The following is a 23,743-nucleotide window of genomic DNA, read 5'->3' as shown; positions in this document are numbered from 1 at the left end:
GTTTATATAAAAGCACCGCTTGGTATAGTTATTCAAAGGAAAGGCTTTTCAATTAGATAAGGCCCTTTATGGCCTTAAACAAGCGCCAAAGACTTGGTATGATAGGTTTAGTAAGTTATACTTGATGTTTGGTTTTAATCTTGTCTAACTAACACATCTTTATTTGTTAAGATTTCTTATGCAGGTATTCTTATCCTTCTCCTTTATGTGGACGACATGATCAACACAGGAGGTGACAAGCTGGGAGTTGAACACATTAAAAGACTTCTCAAAACACATTTTGAAATAATTGATTTGGGATTTTTAAAACATTTTCTCGATATAGAACTTACTTATACTTTTAGAGGTTATTTAATGACTCAATCTAAATTTGTTTAGATATTGTTGTCAGGACTGGTATTTCAGATGATAAGAAGGTTGACACTCCCAAAATTGTAAATGTCAAAATGAAGATTGATGATGGGGAACCACTTGAAAATCCAACACCATACAGACAACTTGTCAGGGCTCTGTCAATCTCTTAATTACGAGACCTGACATTATGAATGCAGTTCACACAACGAGCCAGTTTCAGCATGCTGCCACAATTGTCCCTATGAGAGCAATTTTGTGTATTATTAGATATATCAAAACTTCTATTTTTTGAGGACTTTTTATTAGCGTGAGGCCAGATCTGGATCAGGATCTAAATCCGTGTTAGACACCATGTTGGGACACATTGTTTATTATTATTTTTCTTCTTAACTTAAATGCCCCTCCTTAGTATTCTTCGTATCATATATAAATAGGGGTATTTCTGGTATGTAACTTATCACAAGTTAATATAAAAGAAAAGCAAGAGGCATGACTTCCCATATTGGGAATCATGTGTTTTCAACCCCATATGTTGTTTTCTTTTCTCTTTGCAAGGAACTCAGAAACTCTAATTCTAACATGGTATCAGAGCTATGATTCAGAGCAAGACTGGTAAATCTTTGTGACCCTCAAGATCTGATTTTTCTTTCTCCAGGTAATCATCTATTCTCTTCAACTTCTTCTCCTTCAAAGTTTCTTCAAATAGGACCTTCTTAAATCTGCGTTTACTTCCTCTCGTTATTCTTGATTCCCATAAATATTACTTGTTTTTTCCTCTCTTGAATTCTTGGGTCATGTTTCTCTAAAAAAATGCGTTTGGATCTTTATCTTCCTAACACGTTTCTCTCTCTCAAAATGTGCTTGGGTCATGTTTTTTTATAATAATAAAAAAATGTGTTTGGTGTTATTGTTTTGATTCTAATTACATCACACGATATTTGATATATGATTATGGTGCGATTACAACCCAACATCAATATCAATATGTTGGTTTGCTGAAAAATACTCTTGGTGATTATTGGTAATCGTTGAGTTCCGGTTTAATCTGATCTAAAAAAAAAGGAAAAAAATCATGGCTTATCGTGTGACATTTTAGCTTGTTATCGTTTCCTGCACGTGATTTATCGTGTGATATCATCTTTTTTTATTATCATCTGTACCTGTGGTTTTATCATTTATGCTCGTGGTTTTATCGTTTCATACTCTTGGATTATCGTTTGGCCTTGCTTCTTTTCATTTATCTCCCATGGATCCAAATTCTTCTCAAGGGTCTATCTCTGCCAATTTTCTTAGTCAATTGATATCTGAAAAACTCAATAACTCCAACTTCCTTACCTGTAAAAGGCAAATCATTTCTTTTATTAGGAGTTAAGATCTTGTTGGTCACCTAGATGAATCAATAGTTGCTCCACTGGAGTTTCCTTTGTACAAAGTTAAAGATGACAAAGGGGCTGTCATTGCTACCAGAACAATTCGTAATCCAGATTACACCATCTGGATAAAGGATCAGACTTTAGTTACTGTGATGAACAGGATTGAATGCAATTTGTATAGCACTTCTATTATCACACATAAGTGTCGAATTGAGATAATTGATTGACAGAATACACAATGTCTGGTCTAGTGAAGGTAAGGTATTGTAGCATACCTACTAAACTTCGATACTTGACTGCATCAGGATATAACTCACCATCACAAATATTGAGCCTTTGGTTAACAACACTGGGTGTGGGTAGAGGTTTACAATCTGTCATTCATGCTTTAGCCAGAAGATCAAGAGTGTATTTATGTTGAGTTAATGACATAAAAAAAAATGTTTTGGTGATTTCCATGAACATTGAGTATATGTGAGTCCATCACCCACCGTTCCTTTTAGATAGCGAATGATGCGTTTGACAGCATCCATGTGACCAGTCTTTGGTTCATGCATGAATTGAGATACTTGATTGACAGAATACACAATGTCTGGTCTAGTGAAGGTAAGGTATTATAGCATACCTACTAAACTTCGATACTTGACTGCATCAGGATATAACTCACCATCACAAATACTGGGCCTTTGGTTAACAACACTGGGTGTGGGTAGAGGTTTACAATCTGTCAACTTTCACTCTATCTCAGGAGGTATTAGTGGGAACTGTAGCGACATGGTGTTATGGAATACATTGGTGCAGACTTACCCTCAGATTTCATAAGCTAAGGCTCTTTACCTTAAAGAAGAATTCCAGATGTTGAAAAAGGAAGCATCTATGTTTATTATGGAGTACTTCAACAAAATCAAGTCCATCACAGATCAGTTAGCATTGATTGGATGCAAAGTTTCTGAGAAAGACAAAATTCAGCAAGCCCTTGTTGGTTTGGGACCCGAATTTTATGTGTTGTCCACTACCCTTCAGTTCACCGAAACTGTTTGTAGCTTTGATAATCTCAAGGCCAAACTACTTAGCTATGAAAGAGCTGAAATAGATTCACATGATGTGTTGGTTACGAAAACATTTCCTAATTGTGGACGTGGCAGAGGACGTGTTAGAGGCAGAGGTTTTTATCAAGGAGGACGTGGAATACTTCTTACTCCCAATAGACCTTTTGCAGGAAGAGGTACCTCCAACAACAATATCCCTATGTGCTATATCTACAAAAAGAAAGATCATGTAAAAGCAAAATGTTTGTTCAATGATGATCCGAGATATAATCCTGAGGCTCAGGGTAAACCTCTGTCTAATGATCAAGGGCAAAACAAGGGTTAGAATGGTCCTAATAAAGAACTTATTTTGGCTGCACTTTCAGGCTAAGTTTTAAACAAAATGATCAGGGTGTTTGGTATATAGATTCAAGGTCTACCAGTCATGTCACAGGTGATGCAAGTAAATTCTCTAAATTAATTTCTTATGTTGATAAAAATAACATTGTTACTTGAGATAGTAGACGCCATCCCATCAAACACTCTGGAAATATTCTCATTCCTCTATCTAAATCTCATCTCATTCAGTTGTCCAATTTATTGTGTTCTCCTAACATTAAAAAAGCTATAGTCTTTGTTTCTAAACTTATCGATAACACAAATTCCTATATTGAATGTACTCTATCTTCTATGTATGTTAAGGATCTTCAAACGAGAAAGATGTTCGCTAAAGGAGAAAATTGTGACAACATGTACATCTTCAAAGAAGATCCCTTGAATGCTCGAGCTAAATTGGATAGTCATTCAAAACCTAAGTCCTCTGCATGTGTCTTCAGCATTTCAAAGTCCGGTTAGTCAACATGTTCAACCAGATCCAATATATTTTACCAGATCCAACTAGGTAATCCAACATGCTCCCATGTCAGCTTTATTGATCCAAGCATTATATCAAATAATATTTTATACAATCCAACTTGATCCATCATAAAAAAAAAATAGATCAATACTAGGCCATACCATATCTATATATTAATAGAATCCAAACATGAATAAAATATAAAGCATATCAAACTATTATGCTATTATCTTGATCCATCATAAAACTGGATCAAAACTAGATCTATACAAAATATATTGTTAAGTCCAAATATCCAACTCGATACTATCTAAATCCATCATAAAATATGGATCCATACTATCAAAAGATCAAAAAAAGAGACCATACAAAAACCATACATGCATTAAACATATATAAATCAATTATGCTAATATAAATAATTTTGAATCCCATCATGCTAATTTGGATCTAAACACCCACATTAGGTAGAGCTTCCATCTAAAGCATAACAAGATCAAATCCAACTAATAAATATAGATGGAGGACTGGCGTGAATCTTGAAAAAAGTGCATCAAACCTTTATGTGCATCCCAGGTGAAGATCTGGTTTTGTTCCAGCCAATTCCAAGTGACGAACAGCCATGGTAAGATCAAGGGAGTCAACTCGAGCCATTGAGAAGGTCAAATAGGGTGACAAATCTGATTGAAAGATGGATAAATTGTGAAAATTTCAGCATGAATTTTCAATGTTTTATCACTCAGATTGAGAGGCAGCAGGAATCCAAAACATTTCAGCATGCTTTGCAGTCAAATATGTGGATAGAAGCCATGAATGAAGAGATGGAGGCTTTCCATGAGTGTCGGACTTGCGAGATAGTGAAAAGACCACCTCATAAAAATGTAGTTGGCTCGAAATGGATGTATAAAATAAAATATAGACCTGATAGTACCATTGAGAGATGCAAAGCCAAGTTGGTAGCAACAGGGTTCACACAGGAGTATGGACATGAATATGAAGAAACTTTTAGTCCTGTTGTATTTGTAGATATTTTTAAAGGTTTTTTTAAGTTCTTAAAAAAAATTGAGGATTACGCTTCGCTTCAGTTTTTGGTGGAGCGCTACGATACGCCTCAACACTTTTCACAACATTGAATGTGACACAATTACTAGTGAAGATGTATGGATGAGAATTAAGGGTTCTTTCTCCTTCAACCTTTGAAAAAATTCTAGTCTTGATAGGGCCAGAAGTCCTTGATCAGAGATGTCAGCAAATTCCAATCAAGGTTTTTCCGTTTTTGGACTTCCCAGCTTGTTGACTGCATAAGTGCTCTCATTCATCATTTTGATTCTCTAATTTACTGCCACTTTGGCTTGTGTTGCAAACTGATGGTGAATCAAACTTTTCAAGGCATTAGATATATATCTCTACTTTGCCAAAGGACACAAACATTCTATTATAACAAACCTTGCAATTGCAGAGAGCTCTCCATGATCTTCAGCCAAATTCATTAGCTTTGCCAGAGCAAAAACTACAAATTAATAAAGATGAAGTTAGACATGACAGGACTTGTTAAACAAAGTAAGCATTTTTCTATAAAATATGATGGTATAAGGATCACGATACATAAGAACAAACATTCACTTTAATAAACATAATAAACATATATTATACCCCATCTAGGAACAAATTCCGGGTCCTGTTTTATTTATGATAATGTTAAATTTGGTAGAACTAATTTGTGTTTTCACATGTTAACAATGAATATGATGACATCTTAGAAGACAATGCAGAGGGATGGCAGGGATTAGATCCACTGACACTTGATCAACACCTTAACAATTAAATTTTAAAAAAAAAGGGAATTTTTTTAATATTTTAGTGAGACTCCTCAAGATTCCTTGGATAAGATTGTGCTGCTCTCCCGATGCAGCTATGTGTTTTATCCCTGCCTTATATTGAAAAATAACCACTTCCAATGAAGGAAAGAAGGGCAACCTCTCAACTAAGGCTCCGTTTTGGAGCTGGAGATGGGGATTCAATGAGTCCCACCTACTCCGTCTACCCCAATTGATTTTTGGAAGCCAGGGTTTGGGAGATGGGAATGGTGATGAGAGTGGAGAAGGGAGTGGAGATGGGCCCCAGTCAACTACGTCCTCACAAGGATGTAGTTGACAACTCCAGTCTCATCCCTCATTCTCTTCTCCATTCCCATCACGCATCTCCTCTCCACCTCCAGCTCCCAGACAGAGCCTAAGCAGAAACCAGTATTTTAACCCATAACCATCTCGACACATTCTGTTTTCCCCAAATTTGTTATTTTTTTTAATTTTATATCTAACTTGGTGATTTTCTGGATCCATGTTTGCGTATATGCGTACGTGAGCGTGCATGTGTGTAGGTGATGAGTGGTGATATTGTGGTAACTGCAAATCACTTAAACAGATCAAAGCATGCAACCTTAACAAAATATTCTATGAATTTAAGCAAAAATCAGATTACGATCTATTTTTACCTAAGCACGCGAAACCAGCAGCTGAGGAAGCCAACCCCGCTGCAGTAGGGAAATTGTTATAAGAAGCGATATGGACATGGATCTTCTGCCAATCTTCTTTGGCAATACGAATTCCTTTCTTCTCATCCACGACGTCGTTTGCTCGTTTACGAATTTCTCTAAGACAGGCTTGGTATCTGCCCCCAGAAAGAGAGATCTCCTATTCTACCCAACAAAGGAAAAACAAAAAAAGTAAATGCGATCAATCCCCATCATGAACCACTAGATGGTAATCTCAAATTCCTTTCAGAAAAATGGGAATTCCATTAAAGAAAGAACCCATACGAACGCAAGCAGGAAAAAAAAAGATGAGTTTGGATAAAAGAATGAAGATTTTCGATTGAAATAATCAACATTCCAGAAAAAGATGGAAACCCCATAAAAAAGAAGGGACGAAAAAGAAATATTTGCAATTGATTTCAAACAACAAGCAAGACACTCGTCCAAATATAAAAACCATGGCAACACTATTTAGAAAACCTATAAAAAATGATGAGTCCCACAAGTCCACAACTTACTGAAGAATATATATATATATATATATATATATATATATATATATATATATATATATATATATATATATATATATATATATATATATATATATATATATATATATATATATATATATATATATATATATATATATATATATATATAAATCAAATGTCTAGAAAAATATGGAATAAAAATTTTAACTTGCTGAACTACCAAATTCCCCTAAAAATAAACAAATAAAGTTCCAACTCGGAAAAAATATAAATATTTACCGGAAAAGGAATTCAACAATCGGGTTACTTCTCGATCAGAAAAGGAAAAAGAAAAAAGAAAACAAAAAAACAAAATCTCGGATCTGAGATTTATCAAGACTCGTACAGAGAAAAAGGAAACGCTCATCAGAACAGAAATGAGTAAAGAAAATAATTTCAGAATCTCCCCTGAAACGGAAAAAGGAAGAACAGAAATAAAGAAGTTACAAAACCCAAATCACGGAATCACCAACAAAAGAATCAACTCCCGAGAGAGAAACGACGACGACGACTGCAGAAGGAGGAGGGAGGGAGCACCTTGCCGTTGAGCCACATGCGATCGGAGTGGAAGGCGGGGCTGGCGGCGACGGTGGTGGTAGTGCAGAGGTGGTCGGGATCGAGGGTGACGCTGATGCTGTCGTTGATAGGCAGGATGAGCGACTCGTCCCGCTTGCCCCAGTACTTTATCACCGCTATGTTCGTCGGAGATCTAGCCGTCACCATCACCACCCAACTCTCCGATCCCGTCCCCATCTTCTTCTTCTTCTTCTTCTTCTTCTTCTTCTTCTTCTTCTTCTTCTCACCACCACCACCTCAGAAACCACAATCCCGAACTACTAAGAAATCCTTCCTTTCTCTCCCTCTCGCTCTCCGTCACTTTCTGTAGGAAGGATGGTTTCAAAACTGGAGTTTTTTCGGAGTCTTTCTCCCTTTTACGGAAAAAAAAAAAACAGGGAAAGGGGTAAACAACAAGGAACGGAAAACCGGATTCCTCCTCCTGGATCTCGCAGAGATTGCGCTTCTTTTCTGGCAGTGGCACTGGTGGCAGGGCAGTGTTGGCGGAAAAGGATTTCAAAAAGGTCCGCTGATTACTTCAGATCGGTTCTGGAATTGGGTCTTTAAGTCCAAATCTGGTGGGGCCCAGCGATTTAAAGCAGGGATTTGGACCTGGACCTCTAGCTCACTAGCTCCACGTGGGTCTGTTAATGTTGGGAAACAGGAATAAGTGTGCATGCAATCTTCGTTGTACGTGGCAGTCAGCTGGCCAAGGTCCTCTGGATCCGGTGCCGGATCCAAACCCAGCTTTGTTCAGAACCTATGATGCAGAGCATAGTCATAGAACTCCTTACCAAGAAATCAAAAGCTAAAAAAAAAATCTCGCGATATTTAAAAAAAAAAAAAACTTGTTTTCCTTGGAGAACTGTTGCCAAAATTATCAAAATTTCAATGAACAGAAAACAACGAAGTAAAGAATATCATAAATAATAAAAAAATTTGTGAAAAAAAAGCGTTGTTAACATAATTTTGTTGTGATATTATTTCATTAAAAATGCGATATTTTCACGATAAGCAATTTTTTGAAAAGTATCGTTTTCTTCAGTGGCAAAATAGCGGCCGTGGAAAATATCCTAATATTACCTAAAATTCACAAAATTTTCAGATCCGCGATATTTCTGGCCATCATGCAGACCGTAAGAGTGATGAGACGTGGTAGCGACGTAAAACGGAGAAATTTCAAGCATTAAAGAATGGGATGGCATTCAAAACGGCCGACGAAAAAGTTTGGTTATAGGAACTACAGGATCCAGATCCAAGTTTTGACGGGATTCCTTATTTACTTCAGACACATTTTGGGCTCTATTATGGTTATTTTAAAAAGGCACTTTTCACTGTTCTCTTGGTTTCCAGAGCATATGTTTTGAACGGATTTCTGGTCTGCGTGCACGACTGTATCGGGTCCGGAAGTGGCGGACGCGAACTACTCATTTCGGATTTATAACGGAGCTGCGGATCCACAATTGTCAGATATGCATCACCCGTAACATAGAGGCCGAGCGGTTGATTTGTTTATTGACTGTTGTGTTGGGTGTCTCTCCTACGTCCGTCCCTTCTTTTTTCGTCATTGTCACCGGCCTTGTGCCGGCGGTTCTGCTGCTTCTTAGCACCAGCTGTTGTGTTGGGAGTCGTTCTGTCCTTCCAGGCCTCCAGCCGAAACCATCCAAGATGATGGATGGTTTGATGCATCAGGAATCCAGTTCTTCTCGTGCTTTTGCGTGCTACGGATTTTGCTGTCATGCCTTTTTCTCCATCCAAGCTGATGAATGGTTCTAGGGAGGTTGTCCATAATCGTCCTCTTGAATCACCTAAATCTTATCTTGACAAGGGATACTTATCTTGACAAGGGTATCCAGGACAACAATTCAACATTCATCACCTAAGTCTGATCATTCTTGGGCTCAGATTGTAGGATGCAATTAGATTGATCTGAATCTTCTTTGGCCTAAGCCGACCAAGGAGAATGGAAAATTGGTTTTTCATATTCCTCAAGGATTATACATTAATTATATGAATTTTCTTTGGTATGTAAATGGGATACCCGTCCTATGAAACCGGGATTTTATGATACAGAGTTGTGCAAGAGATGAAAATTGAATGATAAATCATATTTCTCTACTCTCCTTGAAAGTGAATTTCTCGTTTGCTTCGGGAACAAGGAGAACATGTTTGTGTTTCAAAGTGGGCCTTGTATGTTGGCAAGAAAACCCAGCTAATGGAATAATGAAACAGTTTAGGGATTCCTAAGTTCCACGGGGATGAGATCCCTTCCTGTATTGACTCTTATTTGTGGCCTTCCTCCAGCTATGTGGTGTCAGGACATGTTTGCTATGCTAGCTGAAGGGTTGGGTGGCAAACTTGTTGCAGTCGATGAACACACAAGTACTAATTAAGGTGCATCTTTATTTTGCTAGAATCTTAATTGAAGTACCTGTAAATTGTGATTTGCTAGATTCTATGCCAATTGTCTTAGGTGAATTATTTCAACTATAATTTAAATTTGAATATAAGACTTCGGCAAAAGTTTGTTGTGGGGGTTTGTCAATCCCGATCTCATGGGATTGAGCAATGCCCTCGTAAATCTAACCATGTTTTCAAGAAAGCCTCAAGCGATGGATGTCAATCAGGCCAGAAAAAAGAAATTTCAAAAGATTTGGGTCCCCAAAGCCCCTGTGAAAGAATTTGTGAACAGCTTTGATATTCTTCGAGACTCGACTTTGGAGGTTGACATAGATGAACAACAATTGCAGGTTGCTTCTATATAGGTTGACGTTGGTGGACAGTCTTCGAAAAAGGATCCTCTAAGTTCTTCGGAGAAACCTAATATTGCTTCCAACCATTTTGAGATTTTTTCTCATGGTGTTGGGGAAGCATGTGTCTAGCATGATCAACAAAATTTGCAAAGAGAACCAATGGGTGTTGATAATATGGTGTTTGAAGAGTTTATTATTAACAATTATGGTGAGATTGAGCTGATTTCAAAGGTTGGCACTAAGAGTGCAAGCCCACCATCCGATGGGGTTGGTCTTGATATTATTGGGGTTGAAGCTTCTGAGTTTGCTCAAGGTGGTACCATCAAGGATTCGGTTGACAAAGTGGACTGCTCTTCCAAACCTCCAATTGGAGAGGCGTCACTTGATGCTAAGAGTAAGGTGGGATGTCTTAAGAATGGTTTGTCTGGGGTAAGTAACGTTACTCTATAGCATAGTAAAAGTTTTGGTGGTAAGTACAAAGTTAAGTATGGTGAAAATCTTGTATGGAACATTTGGGGTTTTGCTAAACCCTAGTCGGAGCTTTATTCAGACTTATCATCTTTTGATGTTTTTCATTATTGAACCAATGATTTTCTTTAACACTACAAGAAAATCGTGGATTATCGACGGATAATATCCATCGTTAATCTGTCGTTAAGCCGTACTGTTTAGCGATGGATTAGCGATGGATAGAGGCTATCATGAATTTTTTCTCGCTAATTAGCGAAAAACTTATATGTCGTTAATTTTGTCGCTAATTTGCGACAGATTAGCGACGGACATTATCCATCGCTAATCCATCGCTAAATTTTAAAAAAAAAAAAAAAATGATCCCTGTCGGGCGGTATTCCGGCAACAATAAGTCGGGACTTATACCGCACCCGACAGGCATTGCACAGAATGATCGCTCTGCCTCGTCGCCGGACTTCTATCGTCCTTCGTGAATCGGTGCTCTCCGGCATCGCCGTCCTCCGTGAACCAGCGTCGCCATCCTCCGTGAATTGATGCTCTCTGGCGCCGTCCTCCATGAACCGGCGCTGTCATCTTCCGTGAACCAGTGTCGCCGTCATCTTCCGTGAACCAGCGTCGCCGTCCTCCATGAACCGGCATCGTCGTCCTTCGTGAACCGGCGCCGACGTCCTCCAGCGATCGTCGACCGTCCTCCGGCGCCGACGTCCTCCGTGAACCGGTGCTCTCCGGCGTCGCCGTCCTCCATGAACCGGCACCGTCATCTTCCGTGAACCGGTGTCGTCGTCATCCTCCGTGAACCAGCATCGTCGTCCTCCGTGAACCGGCGCCGACGTTCTCCAGCGATCACCGACCGTCCTCCGGCGTCGTCGTCCTCCACTCTCCAATGCGCTTTCCGACATCGCCGTCCTCCGAAGAAGTCGGTTTAAATCAAGCGTGATCTATTTAAATTTCGAACGGGGAGAGAGGGAAAATTTCATGCTCGGTTTAAATCGAAAATTAGCGAGGGATTTAGCGAGAGAATTTTTCTGTCGCTAATTAGCGATGGATTAGCGACAGAAAAATTCCCTCGCTAAAATGTTTTTCTTCTATTGAGAATTAGCGACGAAACAATTATTGTCGTTAATCCGTCGCTAATTAGCGACGGATTAGCTAGAGAAAACTTTCATTGCTAATCCGTCGCTACTTAGCGACGGATTCATGAAGAAAGTTTTCTCTAGCTAATCCGTCGCTAATTTGTGACGAAAAAAATCCGTCGCTAATTAACATTTTTCTTATAGTGTAAGCATTTTTTATCTTTAAAGTATAAATATGTTGATTTTAATTTTGTTCATGATGCGTTATGTAAGTCAGATAGAATGTATATTATATATTTTTTGAACCAGATTTTTAGATCAATGATGGGTTATTAGTTGTTCAGTTTTGGATCGAGAAAGCAATAAGAGTTTCAAAGTTGTGGAAGTATACCTTAGCAACGATGTTGGACATAGATCAATGAAGTTTGAAGCTTTGTTGGCTATGATGGACCCTGAGCATGTTCCTTGGGTGTTTATTGGAGACTTTAATTGTGTATTGAATGATTCGAAAAAGATGGGGTTTCTTCCAAATATCTATTGTGCTTTAGATTTTCATGATTTTATTTCTGCAGGATGCTTTTTTGAAATTGAAGATACAAGGGCAAGATACACTTGGACTAATAATAAGCTGAAGGTGTTTTTGAGAGTTGTGGTTGACCATTCTTTGCTTATTTTTTACTTTGAAATGGTTGTGACAAAGAGTATGAAGCGGCGTTTCAAATTCTTTAAGTGGTGCTTTTCAGAGCCAGAATGTTTGAAAATCATTTCAAATTATTGGAATTCTTCACAGTTTGATTGTCCCATGACTCACAGATTGAATAAGATAGATGATGTGAGATCAAAGTTGCAAGCCTAGAAGAAGATTAGATCTAGGTACCTTGAAGGTAAAACTCGTTCCCTACGGAACCAACTCTTGGTCGTACAACAATCAATGAAATGTTCTTCTCCTTCTCATGAGGATATTGAAACTAAATTTCACCTAAAGAGAGATCTTGAGAGGGCATTGGTCCAGAAGGAATCTCAGTGAAGGTAAAAATATTGTGTCTTTTGGCTTCGAGAGGGAGACATGAATACTAAAATTTTCATGGCTTCACTCAAAGGAAGAAGACATTATAACACTATTAATAATTTTCTCATTGATGACTTTTATATTACGAAACATTCACGTATTGAAGGTGAGTATTTCAAGTTCTTTCAAGACTTGCTTATTGAGGATGATGATAGATTTGACGTGTTCCCTTCTTGGGATGGGCCATGTGTGTCTCAGAAGGAGAAGGAGATGTTAGCTCCTGTTTCTGATAAGGAGGTGAGATTTGCAGTTTTTCAAAAAAAAATGTGACAAATCCCTTGGCTCGTATGGGTTTCCAATTATGTTCTATCAAAAGTATTGAGACTTCGTGGGTAGTGACATTATTGCAGCAGTCAAAGATTTTTTTGAAAAAAAAAATGTTAAAAATGTCAACTCTAAATTGATTGCTCTAATCTCAAAAGCACAAGGCATAGACCAACTAAATTTTTTTAGATATATATCATTGTGTAATTTCTTGTATAAGATAGTTTCCAAGGTTATAGTGAATAGAATGAGAGTTATTCTCACGACAGTGATCTCAAAGAATCAAAGAGCTTTCCTAAAAGATAAGGATATTAGATAAAGCATTTTTCTTGCTCATGAATTATTGCATTCCTTTGATAAGAAGAAAATTCTTGTAATATGTCTAAAATTAGACCTTTAAAGGCTTATGATATAGTTTCTTATAATTTTTCAAGAGCACTCTTATTCGATTGGGCTTTCACCCAATTTAGATAGAAAGAATTATGTGTTGTATTTTCACAGCTTCATTCCAAGTTTTGGTGAACGGAGTTTCAAAAAAAAATTAGAGCTCTTAGGGTCTATGGCAGTGGGACTCTTTGTCCCCATATCTATTTTTAATCATTGTGGAGAAACTCTCCAAGATGCTAAAATTAGGTCAATGTCAAAATTATATTGTGGTTGTTAAAGTCTCCTACCTTTCTTGATGTAATATCGTGTATTTTCACACTTTGTCATTTTGAGATTTTCAAAAATTTGGCTAAGTATACAAGAAAAATCATTTGATTCTCGATTATAGGCCGATACTTTGGAGTCTAGGCTTAGCCCAGGTCTCATTGGCAAGGCCTAAATGAGCCAATTAAAAGTTGATAAAAAGTTTTATTTTTGACCTTTAAATTCAAGCAAAATTTGAGTAAAATTTAGGTTATTTTCAGATGATTTTTGAAAGCAAAATTCAAGATATATATCATTGAATGCGTCTCAAAATTCTAAGCGTAACGATATTTTATTTTCCTCGATTTGGGCTATAATTGGTCCGAAAATCATATTTTTTCAAAAATTAAGCAGTTTGTCTGTTTGGATCCGAATTTGATGAATTTGATCCAAATTAATATGAATTTGATCCAAATTAATATGATTTTGGACTCTATCCAAGACCCATATTAATTTGGATTGGATCCAGCTTAAGATCCATTTGAATTTTTAAAATGGATTTTGATCTTGGATCCAGATCCAAATCCAAATCTATGCCCAATGATTTTTCTAACTTTAAATTCATTAGATAGATTTAAATTGAGGTTATTTAGTGTTAAGAAGTCTTCTATGTTATTAAAATAACCTTTAGAAATTTCTAGATATTTATTAATTAATAAATAGTTAATAATTAATTAATTTTAATTTTGAAATTTGATTTAAGTTTTGGTTTAGGACTCTAATTGGATCCTTTAAACCCATATAAAATCACTTTAGAAGTGTTCTAGTTTAATACTATAATTTTTTGAAGCTTCTAGGTATTTATTTGTTAATAATTAATTAATTAATTTTAATTAATTTCGAAATTTATTTTTTTAGAGTGTTTAAGACTCTTAGTAGAACTCTTAAACACACCTAGAAGCATCTAAGAAGGTTTAAAAAATATGGAGTTCTAAATGAAATAAAACTTTGAAAAAGTCAACTTGGAGAGTTTCAAAATTTTCGGAACTCTAAGAGAGAAAAGAATTCCAGCTGGGGCAATACTCTCTTCTCCAGCCCACCTAGAGCTCTATAAATAAGTCAAAAAAAAGAGAAAGAAAGAGAAAGAGAAGGAAAAAGAGTGTAAGAGAGAGAAAGAGAAAAAATGAGATAAAGAGGAAGAAGAAGGGAGCTTCTTCTCCCATCATTCATCGTTTCTACCATCAAATTCATGTTTTTTTTATCTATGGTAAATGTATGGGTCTTTTTCTTTAACCAAATGAGAAAAAGAGCATGGATTTGTATTCCATGCAATATTTTGTAAAACTCATAAAAAAAAGTAAATTTGAATATTTTACTCTAAGATCCATGGTTGAAATTAATGTATTTATACCCCTTTTGGAGCCTATTTTGAGAAAAAAAAGAAAATACATATAAATATATATATAAATATATATATATATATATATATATATATATATATATATATATATATATATATATATATATATATATATATATGTTGAACCGCCAATTTGGGGCACGTGAAATCTAGAAATTTTAAGGCAAAATTGTGTAGTACACGTATGTTTTTATGAAAACAAAAGATAATTGTTGTATTAGCTTATGGTTTGCTTTATGAATATGAGTGTGCATGATTCCAAAGGTGAGTATATATGCGTACTTATAAACAACCTATTGGTAAGTATGCTCACCTAGTGATAAGGGTGTTTATGCGTGTTTAGGTACATTTGAACTCTTGTACAACATATGCTGCCTAAATTTCACTGCACTTATGTGCATATGTTTTAAAAAAAAGGTTATACATATATCATGATCATTGTTTTCTCTCCTGCTGGGCATTGTTGGCCTTAGCCCCAACCGACTGCACGTCGGCTGAACACTTGTTCTGGGCTCTGTGTGGCCCCATTTGGGCAGAAATTTTCATGTGGCAGGCTTAGTCGAACATAGGTTGGCTGGGCAAATTTAACACACAGAGAAACCAGGCACTGTTACTTGTTGAAACAGTTCCAACCGAACTGCAGTTTGGCTGGGCACTACTATGATTGTTAAGCCCCAACTAGTATAATATATATAGTCAACTTTGCTTGTTAATTTTCAAAATTTGTTCAAACTAAAAGAATAAAAATTTTGCATGCTTGCACACGTGTATACCATGCTTAATCAAAGTGTTAATAAGAGTCATTTTTATATGCACGTGTATTCTTAAAATCGATGTGTTTTGCATGTAAGTAATCACATAAATGTTTACATGCTTAAATTGGACATTCTATACTAAGTTAAGTATTAATGTAAGGTGGTTTTCTTATGCATGAGCATACATGAAATGGATACGTTAATGCATGTAAATAATTGCATGAGTGTTCACATGCTTTAATTGAAAGGATTCATGAATGAAAGTATATATTTGACATGGATACATGTATTAAATGAAATCATGCATTGGATATGAATTTGTGTATTGAATGAAAGCTTGCATTTAACCTGAATATGTGTGAACTCATGCACATGCTTATGAATTTTATTGTTTCATGCATATCTTTAAGTTGGCATAGATGAATATGCATTGAAAAACATGTAAAAATAATGCATAGTGGCATGATATTTATGATTTTTTGCAGATGAATGCATCGATGATCAAATGGATCATCATGGGCTGTGTGAGCCTCACACATGTGTTGCTCTTTGTTTTAGTTGTTCTATACATTGCAAAAATCAAATGTGATATTGCATTATTCTATATTGTCATGGGTTGTGGTCCCGTGAAAAGTTGCACATGTTGATTTGCGAGCTTATGTTATTAATTCTACATGTTAAATTGCAAATCAAAAGAGATGGATTAATAATAAGGTAAAAGAAATTAAAAAACAGTGTAATCTACATTTCCTTGATGTTCCTTCTATAGTGTAGGAATCTTGGACATTACAGTTTTGAGGAACCGTAAGGATACTAAAACTTTATGTGCATTGTTGTTGCCCCTGAACCTAATATTGAGGTTTCTCTCTTGGTCATGGTTTTAAGAAGAATCTGCAACTTTATCTGAGGGCGGTGTGTAGACACAACTATTATTCTGGTATACCAAGAAAGTGGCAGTTGTGGATGCTGATTTCCTTTGTGTCCCGACATTAGATGCTGATTTTTAATATTTCGATAGATGGTGCAATTTTCTGATATCGGTCAAAGACTAAGTTTGAAACCTAGTAATAAAATACAATTGTGTGCTAAGTTACATTGAGAACCCTACTTGACCTCATAAATTCTTACTCGTTTTAAGTATCCGCGGACAACAGTAACTAAAAAGAGAAACTTAAATTGTATGCATTTAATAAAAACATGCATATGAAAAGAAAACTCTGATAAAAGATAATAAATTATGCATGCATTGCACTGAAATCATGCATATTTCTACTATGCATTAGATCACGTATACTTGTTCCCTGAATTATGATATAATAATGAATGCATGATATTTGTTTCTAAATGTATGCTAAATGTTTGTATTGCTTAATTTGTGATCTTTGTTGTTTATTAATTGTTTTTTCATGCTTAATAATTATTCTCTATTGCATGAATGATTAATTGAGTTTGTCATAATTGTGTCCCTCTAAAATTTTGCATGAATCTAATTATGTTCTTTTTATTTATTTATTTCATTAGAGGGATTCGTACACATAATTCTTTGGATTCTGACACCCCTACTTTTGTGTTTTTTCATAGCCTCAGATGCCTAGTGAGGTGACTTGCTTTTGAGAGAAGTTACAAAGAGACTACACGACTGCCTGACAGATTCTTTTGAACAGCGTGACTCTTCTTCTTGCTTTATTTATATTTTATTTGCTTAGGTCAGAGGCTCTATGCATTTGAATTAATAAAGTTTGGTTTGGTTTGGTTTGAAAGATGAGTATAAGATCCCTTGTGGTGGTTGTGTGTAACTGTAAAGGCCTCGGGTTTCTGGGAATATTTTCGCATTTGTTAAAAAAAATGACATTTTTTCACGGGTATGAGTTGGGGTTGTTACACTTAGGACATAACCCACCTTTTCTTTATGGATAATATATTTTTTTCTGCAATCCTCAGATGACCAAGTGGAAAATGTTAAGAGCATTTTTCTTAAATTTGAATTTATGGCGGACATAAAAATCAATAATAAAAAATTATCATTGTGCCTTTAAATGTGAGTTTAGAAGTGGCTTCTCATGTTTTTCTTTTAAAGGGTGGTAGCTGAATTGTTTAGCATTGAAATATTTGTGTTTGCCATAAATTCTTCTTTAAATGTGTGTGGGCAAGATAAATTCTTCTTTATGTTAGTCTCTTATTGCTAAAATTCAAGAAAGGTTGGAAGCATGGAAAGCCAAGTAATTTTCTTATGTAGAGATTACTTCTCATTAAAAACACTTTTGTTGCAATTTCTGTGTTATGGATTTTATCTTTTAGGGTGTCTAAGAAGGTGTTTCAATTAGAAACCATGTTAAGGAACTTTCTTTGGTTGGATTATGATTCTAGGAGAAGGCCACACTTGGTGGCGTGAGAAGTGCTATATAAACTGAAAAATGAAAGGTAGTGTTGGGCTTCATAGGATCGAAGAGCTGAATATCTCTTACTTGGCTAAACTTACAATTGATGTATTATTTGGAACCTCTTTATGGGCTCTTTTTATGCGCTCCAAGTATCTTTGCAGTAGAAGTTTTTGGCGAGCTAATTTGAATATCAGTTCTGCAGCTTCAAAGAAGATTCTATATTGGAAGAAGGTAAAGTCTCTCGTGTCTTGTGAGGTTACAAACAGGACTGCTACTCGATTTTGGACAAATATCTCTCATACCTGAGGAAGAAAGACACATGATTATTAATTTGAAGAAAATATGTGTCAAAGATGGGTTGACGTTATGTGTAGATCAACATGCTCTTATATCGGGCCTTGAAAAATTGTGGCATAATCTGACATCATTTTAACTATCTCATGACCCTGATAGGCTATGGTGGTGAGGTTTTATGTGCAACGAAAATCAGTTGGAGGAATATATGGAATTCTATTTGAAAGGACACTCTATCTTATGAATAGTTCGATTATGTGTGGCCTAAAAGAATATCGCACAAGGCAGCATGGGTCGCTTATTTGGCTTATCATGGAAGACTTATCACTCAGGATCAATTGGAGTTTTGGGTTGTATTGCCGAGATGCTCTCTATGTTTCAAGCATGAGGAATCATAATTTCATTTGTTATTTTTGTGCCCTACTGCTCGATTGATTTGGAAACATGTGTGCAGACTTTTTGTGAAGAAGCGAATTTCACATTCTGATTTTATTCGGGAACTTAAATGGTAAATGATGTTGTGCTTCCACTCTCCGTGGCTCATATTGTTTGCTGAAATATTTAGAAGTTAAGAAACACATTTTTATTACGAGGGTGTGCTCCCAAGTAGATCTTCAGTTGATGATTTAGTTTGATCGTCTTACACCAAACATTTTGTTGTGATAGGTTGGTTAGTTTCTAAGATGAAATTGATTTCTTTGTTTCCAAAATTTGGATTGATGGTAGACAATTATTGGCTACCAGGACACATTACACGTGATCAGATTTGCATTGTGTTCCTATAGAGACTAGGATCTTCTCTCCTTTGATTCTTACAAGCCGACATTTCTTTGCTTAGGGGGTATGAAGAGAGTTTTAAACTCAAATTTTGTCACATGTTGTTGCCCCTTCAACAAGATACACATGTACACGTGATTTCAAATAACCAGCAATAGTGCAGAACTGTGAGGGGTGCTATTCAAGGAAGCCGATCCTCAAATCCAAAGTTTATTTTGACAAATTTTTTTTTGTATGTAAGGATGTTTTGTGTAAGAGGTCTTTGATGGCTATGGGTTCCGTTGTTTTTTTACTTTGATATTGCAATAATTTGTTATAGAAATATAAGCCACAAGATTGACTATCCCCTTAAGGGGTTCTTTTGTAATTTTTTATTCCTTAGATTTGGGATAACCCAGCCTTCTTGTTTAAAAAAAAAAAGAAAAGAAAAGAAAAAAAAAAAGACCATGCCGCTTTAAGGGGCACACCACAAATGAGGTTTTTGAAAAGATGAGAGTGTATATGTGCCAAGCTGAAGGTCTAGGTTCGAATCCCTCTGCCACGTGGGGCTTAAGCGATATATGGTAGGAGCCAGCTTGCCTTGAAAAAAAAAAAACAATCAATTGAACATAGGACCAGTGTTGTGAGAGGCGTACGCCTCAGTACCTAAAGCGTACGCCTCAGAGGCGAGGCGCACCCTCAAGGTACTGAGGCGTTGCTGTGATGCGCCCCTCATCAACCTCCGACCAGTTGTGACCACCGACCACCGGAGTTGCTGTGCTGCAGCTGCTGCTCAGTCTTCTCCGACCACCGGACGACCGGCATATCCCTCGCTTCCGTACCAGCTGGGCGCATGGTCCTTCTCTTACTGCCTCCCCTCCCACCGCTTCACTTCCATACCAGTTGTGAGCTGAGGCGTACGCCTCAGAGGCGAAGTGCAGGCTCAACGCCTCTCTTCGCCTCATCGCATTTAACAACCTTGCATAGGACAGATCAAGTACAAGGTACAATTAGGGTATGAACAAGTTGGATTTGGGCTTGGACCCTGGATACTGCTGTTACTCAGTCTGGATTCGCGCTTAGCTAGACATAGAACTGAGTATGGGTCCGAGGTAAGAAAGCTAGACTAGGACTTCTAACTCTCAAATACTTTTTACATATAACAATCTCGGATCTTAATCAAATGCGTATTGGACCTGGGTCCAGTGTATAAGCCTTCAGATCCAGCCCAGAGACACCATGAATCCGGCTCAATTAGCCAATCGGATTTGTTTTAGTAAAGTAGGCTAGCGAGAATCCTGTGATATGTTGAAAAAATTGGTTTTCTCAAGCAAATCTCAGTAAAACATCAAACAAAAATGCACGTACATGTACATAAAGGAGAACATAATTAATATAAAAATATCAAAAAATAACATAAAAAAACGCAGTATCTTCAAACAATTTATTAAAGTATTTTGGTTTTTCAGCATTATATCCACGTTTATATGGCAAATACGAGTTGGACATGCGTTGGACCCGAATTCTGCAATGCAGTAAGGTCCCACATTTTCATGCAAGGTCTCAAGCTGAACATGGTGGGGCCCACACAAATTTACGTTAGATTTGGACAGGGATAGTGGATCCACGTGAAACCGTCAAAGCTGATGTTACTTACCCCTATGACTTCCTAGGGCTGTCAATGGATCAGGTCCAAACCACTGTTGTCAGGTTTCGTTGTGAATCAGCCTGAATGGGTTTATTCATATAGTATCGGTAAAAAATCGATTTGCAACTGACCCGATTTGGATTTTTTTCAAATGAAAGAAATGGTAGAAAATTATTTTTATATTTTTACGACATTTGTGGTCAGCTGATTAAAAGTTAGTCGACTCATTTCGTTTCGGTTGAGGATCAGTGTCAGCTAATTCATCTCAATCGTTGGGCAAACGATTCAATGACTTATAAGATTTTGAGAACATTGGTCCAAATAAAAAGTGGGTTTGGATTTAGGGTTTAACCAGAATGACACGTCATCAGGATACCAATCCCCAAATGTTTGAACCAGGCGTGGACAATGACATTTTTATACGGGAAAAGAGTAAGCCTGAGTTGGATCTGGGTCCAACGCACATGCTTGACCTTGACCCAACCCGAATTCCATTTGCCTGGCATTTCTTTTATATCAGAAAATTTCACATAAACAGCCAGATTTTGCTCAAATGTCCAAAAAAGACTCACGTTTTCTCAAAAAAGCTATTAAAAAAAAAACTTAAATGGGCTAAATTCGTTACTTATGGCAGAAAATGCTCTATCGTATTAAAGTAGGCTAGATCAATTTTTCAATGCAAGGTTAAATAGGATTCGTCATGTCCATACCAAACAAGCTCAGTAAATCTAGTTCTCAAGAAAATATGGGTTAATAAAATCTTGCAATATATTGGAATAAACCGTTTTTTCTCATAAAAATGTCGGCTTATACAAAATTATGAAAACTATAAAAATATAAATTATTTGAATAAATGTTCTAATTGCATTAACATCTTATCAAAAACGTGATATTCTCAAAACAGCGCTTCTTTTGGCCATATCACATTTTTCAGCATTACATCAGATTTTGATAATATCATGATAAATCACGATATTTGCAAAATACCCCAAACATTTGTTACACAGATCTGAACCAAAAAATCGATCCCAAATTTCTTTCAGATTATTTCTTCAAGAAATTGTGAAAGATCTTGATTATTTTTGTAATATCAAGCAAACTTGAGCCTCTTTATGAAAATGTATATTTTTTTTAAAATTATGTCTGGGACAACAAATTGGTGGCATGCCCATGTGATCTCCATGACCCCACATAGAGCATGTGCACATGCATCATTGGTTTGAAAAGGATTCTTTATACTCCACTAGATTGACACACAATCCAGATGAGATTTCTATTTCCCAAGTGAAACAATGGTTATTTAGCAATCCTACATGTTATGGGGACCATGCTCAAAATGAATTGATGGTTCGGATCTGGTATGGGTGTACCATAGGTCTACTACAGAGGGGAATGCCCCATGCCCAATGTACCTTCCTAGCAGGTGTGTAAGCTATCCGAACCGAAGAATCAAATGGGTTAGCCCCATATCATCACAAGTTTTATAAACCATGGTGGGTCATATCCAACCCGAAGGCCATACCGATTAAAAAACGAGTCACGTTTGGGTGTGAAAATTTAGCGCCCAAGCAAAGTATATATACTTGGCTCAGTTCGCATATATTTTTTTATTGGTTACAAAATTACAAATTTTTTGTGGTCCTCGCAATGTTGTCAGAATCGTATCGGATCCTGATTTGAAACGATTCAAGGAATCGTCCGATTCTGAGTCTGAACCGAATCAACCTGAAGCGGGCCGATTTTTAGCCGGCAAATGGCACATGTCAGGAAACTATGAAAATAATATTTAAAACATACAAATATATTTAAAGTCATTTTCAAAGTTATTTAAAAAATAAGCCGATTCAGCTTGTCCCCTATCCACTTTTTGCTGATATGATGCGAATCAGCCGATTCACAATGGTATATACTGACAACATTGGGTCCTCGTGCCCTAGTTTTCAAAAAGTTTCCAAACTCACGTTTCAAACTTGTGTCCCGTGTCGTGTCCTACCCACACATTTGTGGCAGAGATTAATCTCAACCCAATTTGAGCTGAACCTAATTGACAAGCAATCCTTTTCATACCCAAACTAAATCAAACCCAAAACCGTTATTGACCAAATTGATTGAAACCCAAGCCGTTACGGATCCAACCTGTCTAAAGTTTAAATTGAACCGATGCCAACATACTAAAGGCTTGACCCAGCATCTACCAGATCCATTTCTAGCAAACCTAACACAGACCTGAACCCAATGGCCATATGGGCCCAAAATGAAAGGTGCACCTAGAACCAGAACCTGATTAATATCACTTCATATTTAGATCCAATCGTTAGGGCCTTATCAACAAATGAGAGCGGACCAGGTCAGAGGTGCCCTGATGGTACAATCAAGAGTCCCTCTGATGTCGTTCATTCATGCGATGAGCGGCAATGCGACAGCCTCCACCTTTTGCCTGATCAAGTTACAAATAGCCATAGACTGGTTTTTGACAGAGAGATCTGATGTGTTGAAAAAAACTCATGGTTAGTCTAACGGTTCCTTGATGGAAGGGCCGATTTGCTCTAATGGCATAAAAGGCAGGATTAGGGATGACAGTGGACCGGGGGAAAGTGGGGCCCCGCCCCGCCTCGCCCCGTTTGGACTGGGGATGAAGGGTATGAAACGGGGATGGAGGCCGGGACGAAGGTTAAAATCCATCCCCGTCCGGGGATGGATGCGGGGATGGACGTGCACTTTTCCCCGCCCCGTCCCAACCCCGCCCCAACCACTTTTCCCTGCAATATCCCCTCCCCGCCTCATCCCCGTTTGAACCGGGGATAGAGGACATGAAACGGGGATGAAGGCGGGGATGGAGGATAAAATCCATTCCCCGCCGGGGATGGAGGCGGGGGTGGAGGATAAAATCTTGAGGAGACCCTGTCCCCCGCCCCACTGCCATCCCTAGGCAGGATGTTTTGGGGGAAATGGTTGAGGCGTGGACTGTTTTGTAATCTTGTTTTTTAAGATAACCGA

General features: G+C 37.2%; 1 protein-coding gene across 1 annotated transcript in view; it reads right to left on the bottom strand.

Annotated features, from left to right (window-relative positions):
* The window catches only part of LOC149847101 (diphosphomevalonate decarboxylase 1-like), a 37,249-nt gene extending 29,477 nt beyond the window's left edge, over positions 1-7,772 (bottom strand). The window contains exons 1-3 of the mRNA XM_089996811.1: positions 7,215-7,772; positions 6,106-6,304; positions 5,058-5,121 (exon numbers count right to left, since the gene is read on the bottom strand). Coding sequence (XP_089852937.1) covers positions 5,058-5,121; positions 6,106-6,304; positions 7,215-7,430 — 479 coding nt within the window. The 5' untranslated portion in view covers positions 7,431-7,772. The remainder of the gene's footprint in view (positions 1-5,057; positions 5,122-6,105; positions 6,305-7,214) is intronic.
* Positions 7,773-23,743: the final 15,971 nt, after the last annotated feature.

The sequence above is a fragment of the Nuphar pumila genome, chromosome 2 (assembly GCF_984573655.1).
Source record: "Nuphar pumila chromosome 2, dmNupPumi1.hap1.1, whole genome shotgun sequence".
Taxonomy (NCBI): Eukaryota; Viridiplantae; Streptophyta; class Magnoliopsida; order Nymphaeales; family Nymphaeaceae; genus Nuphar; species Nuphar pumila.
The sequence above is the reverse complement of the archived record's forward strand: the minus strand, read 5'-3'. Positions and strand labels throughout refer to the sequence as shown.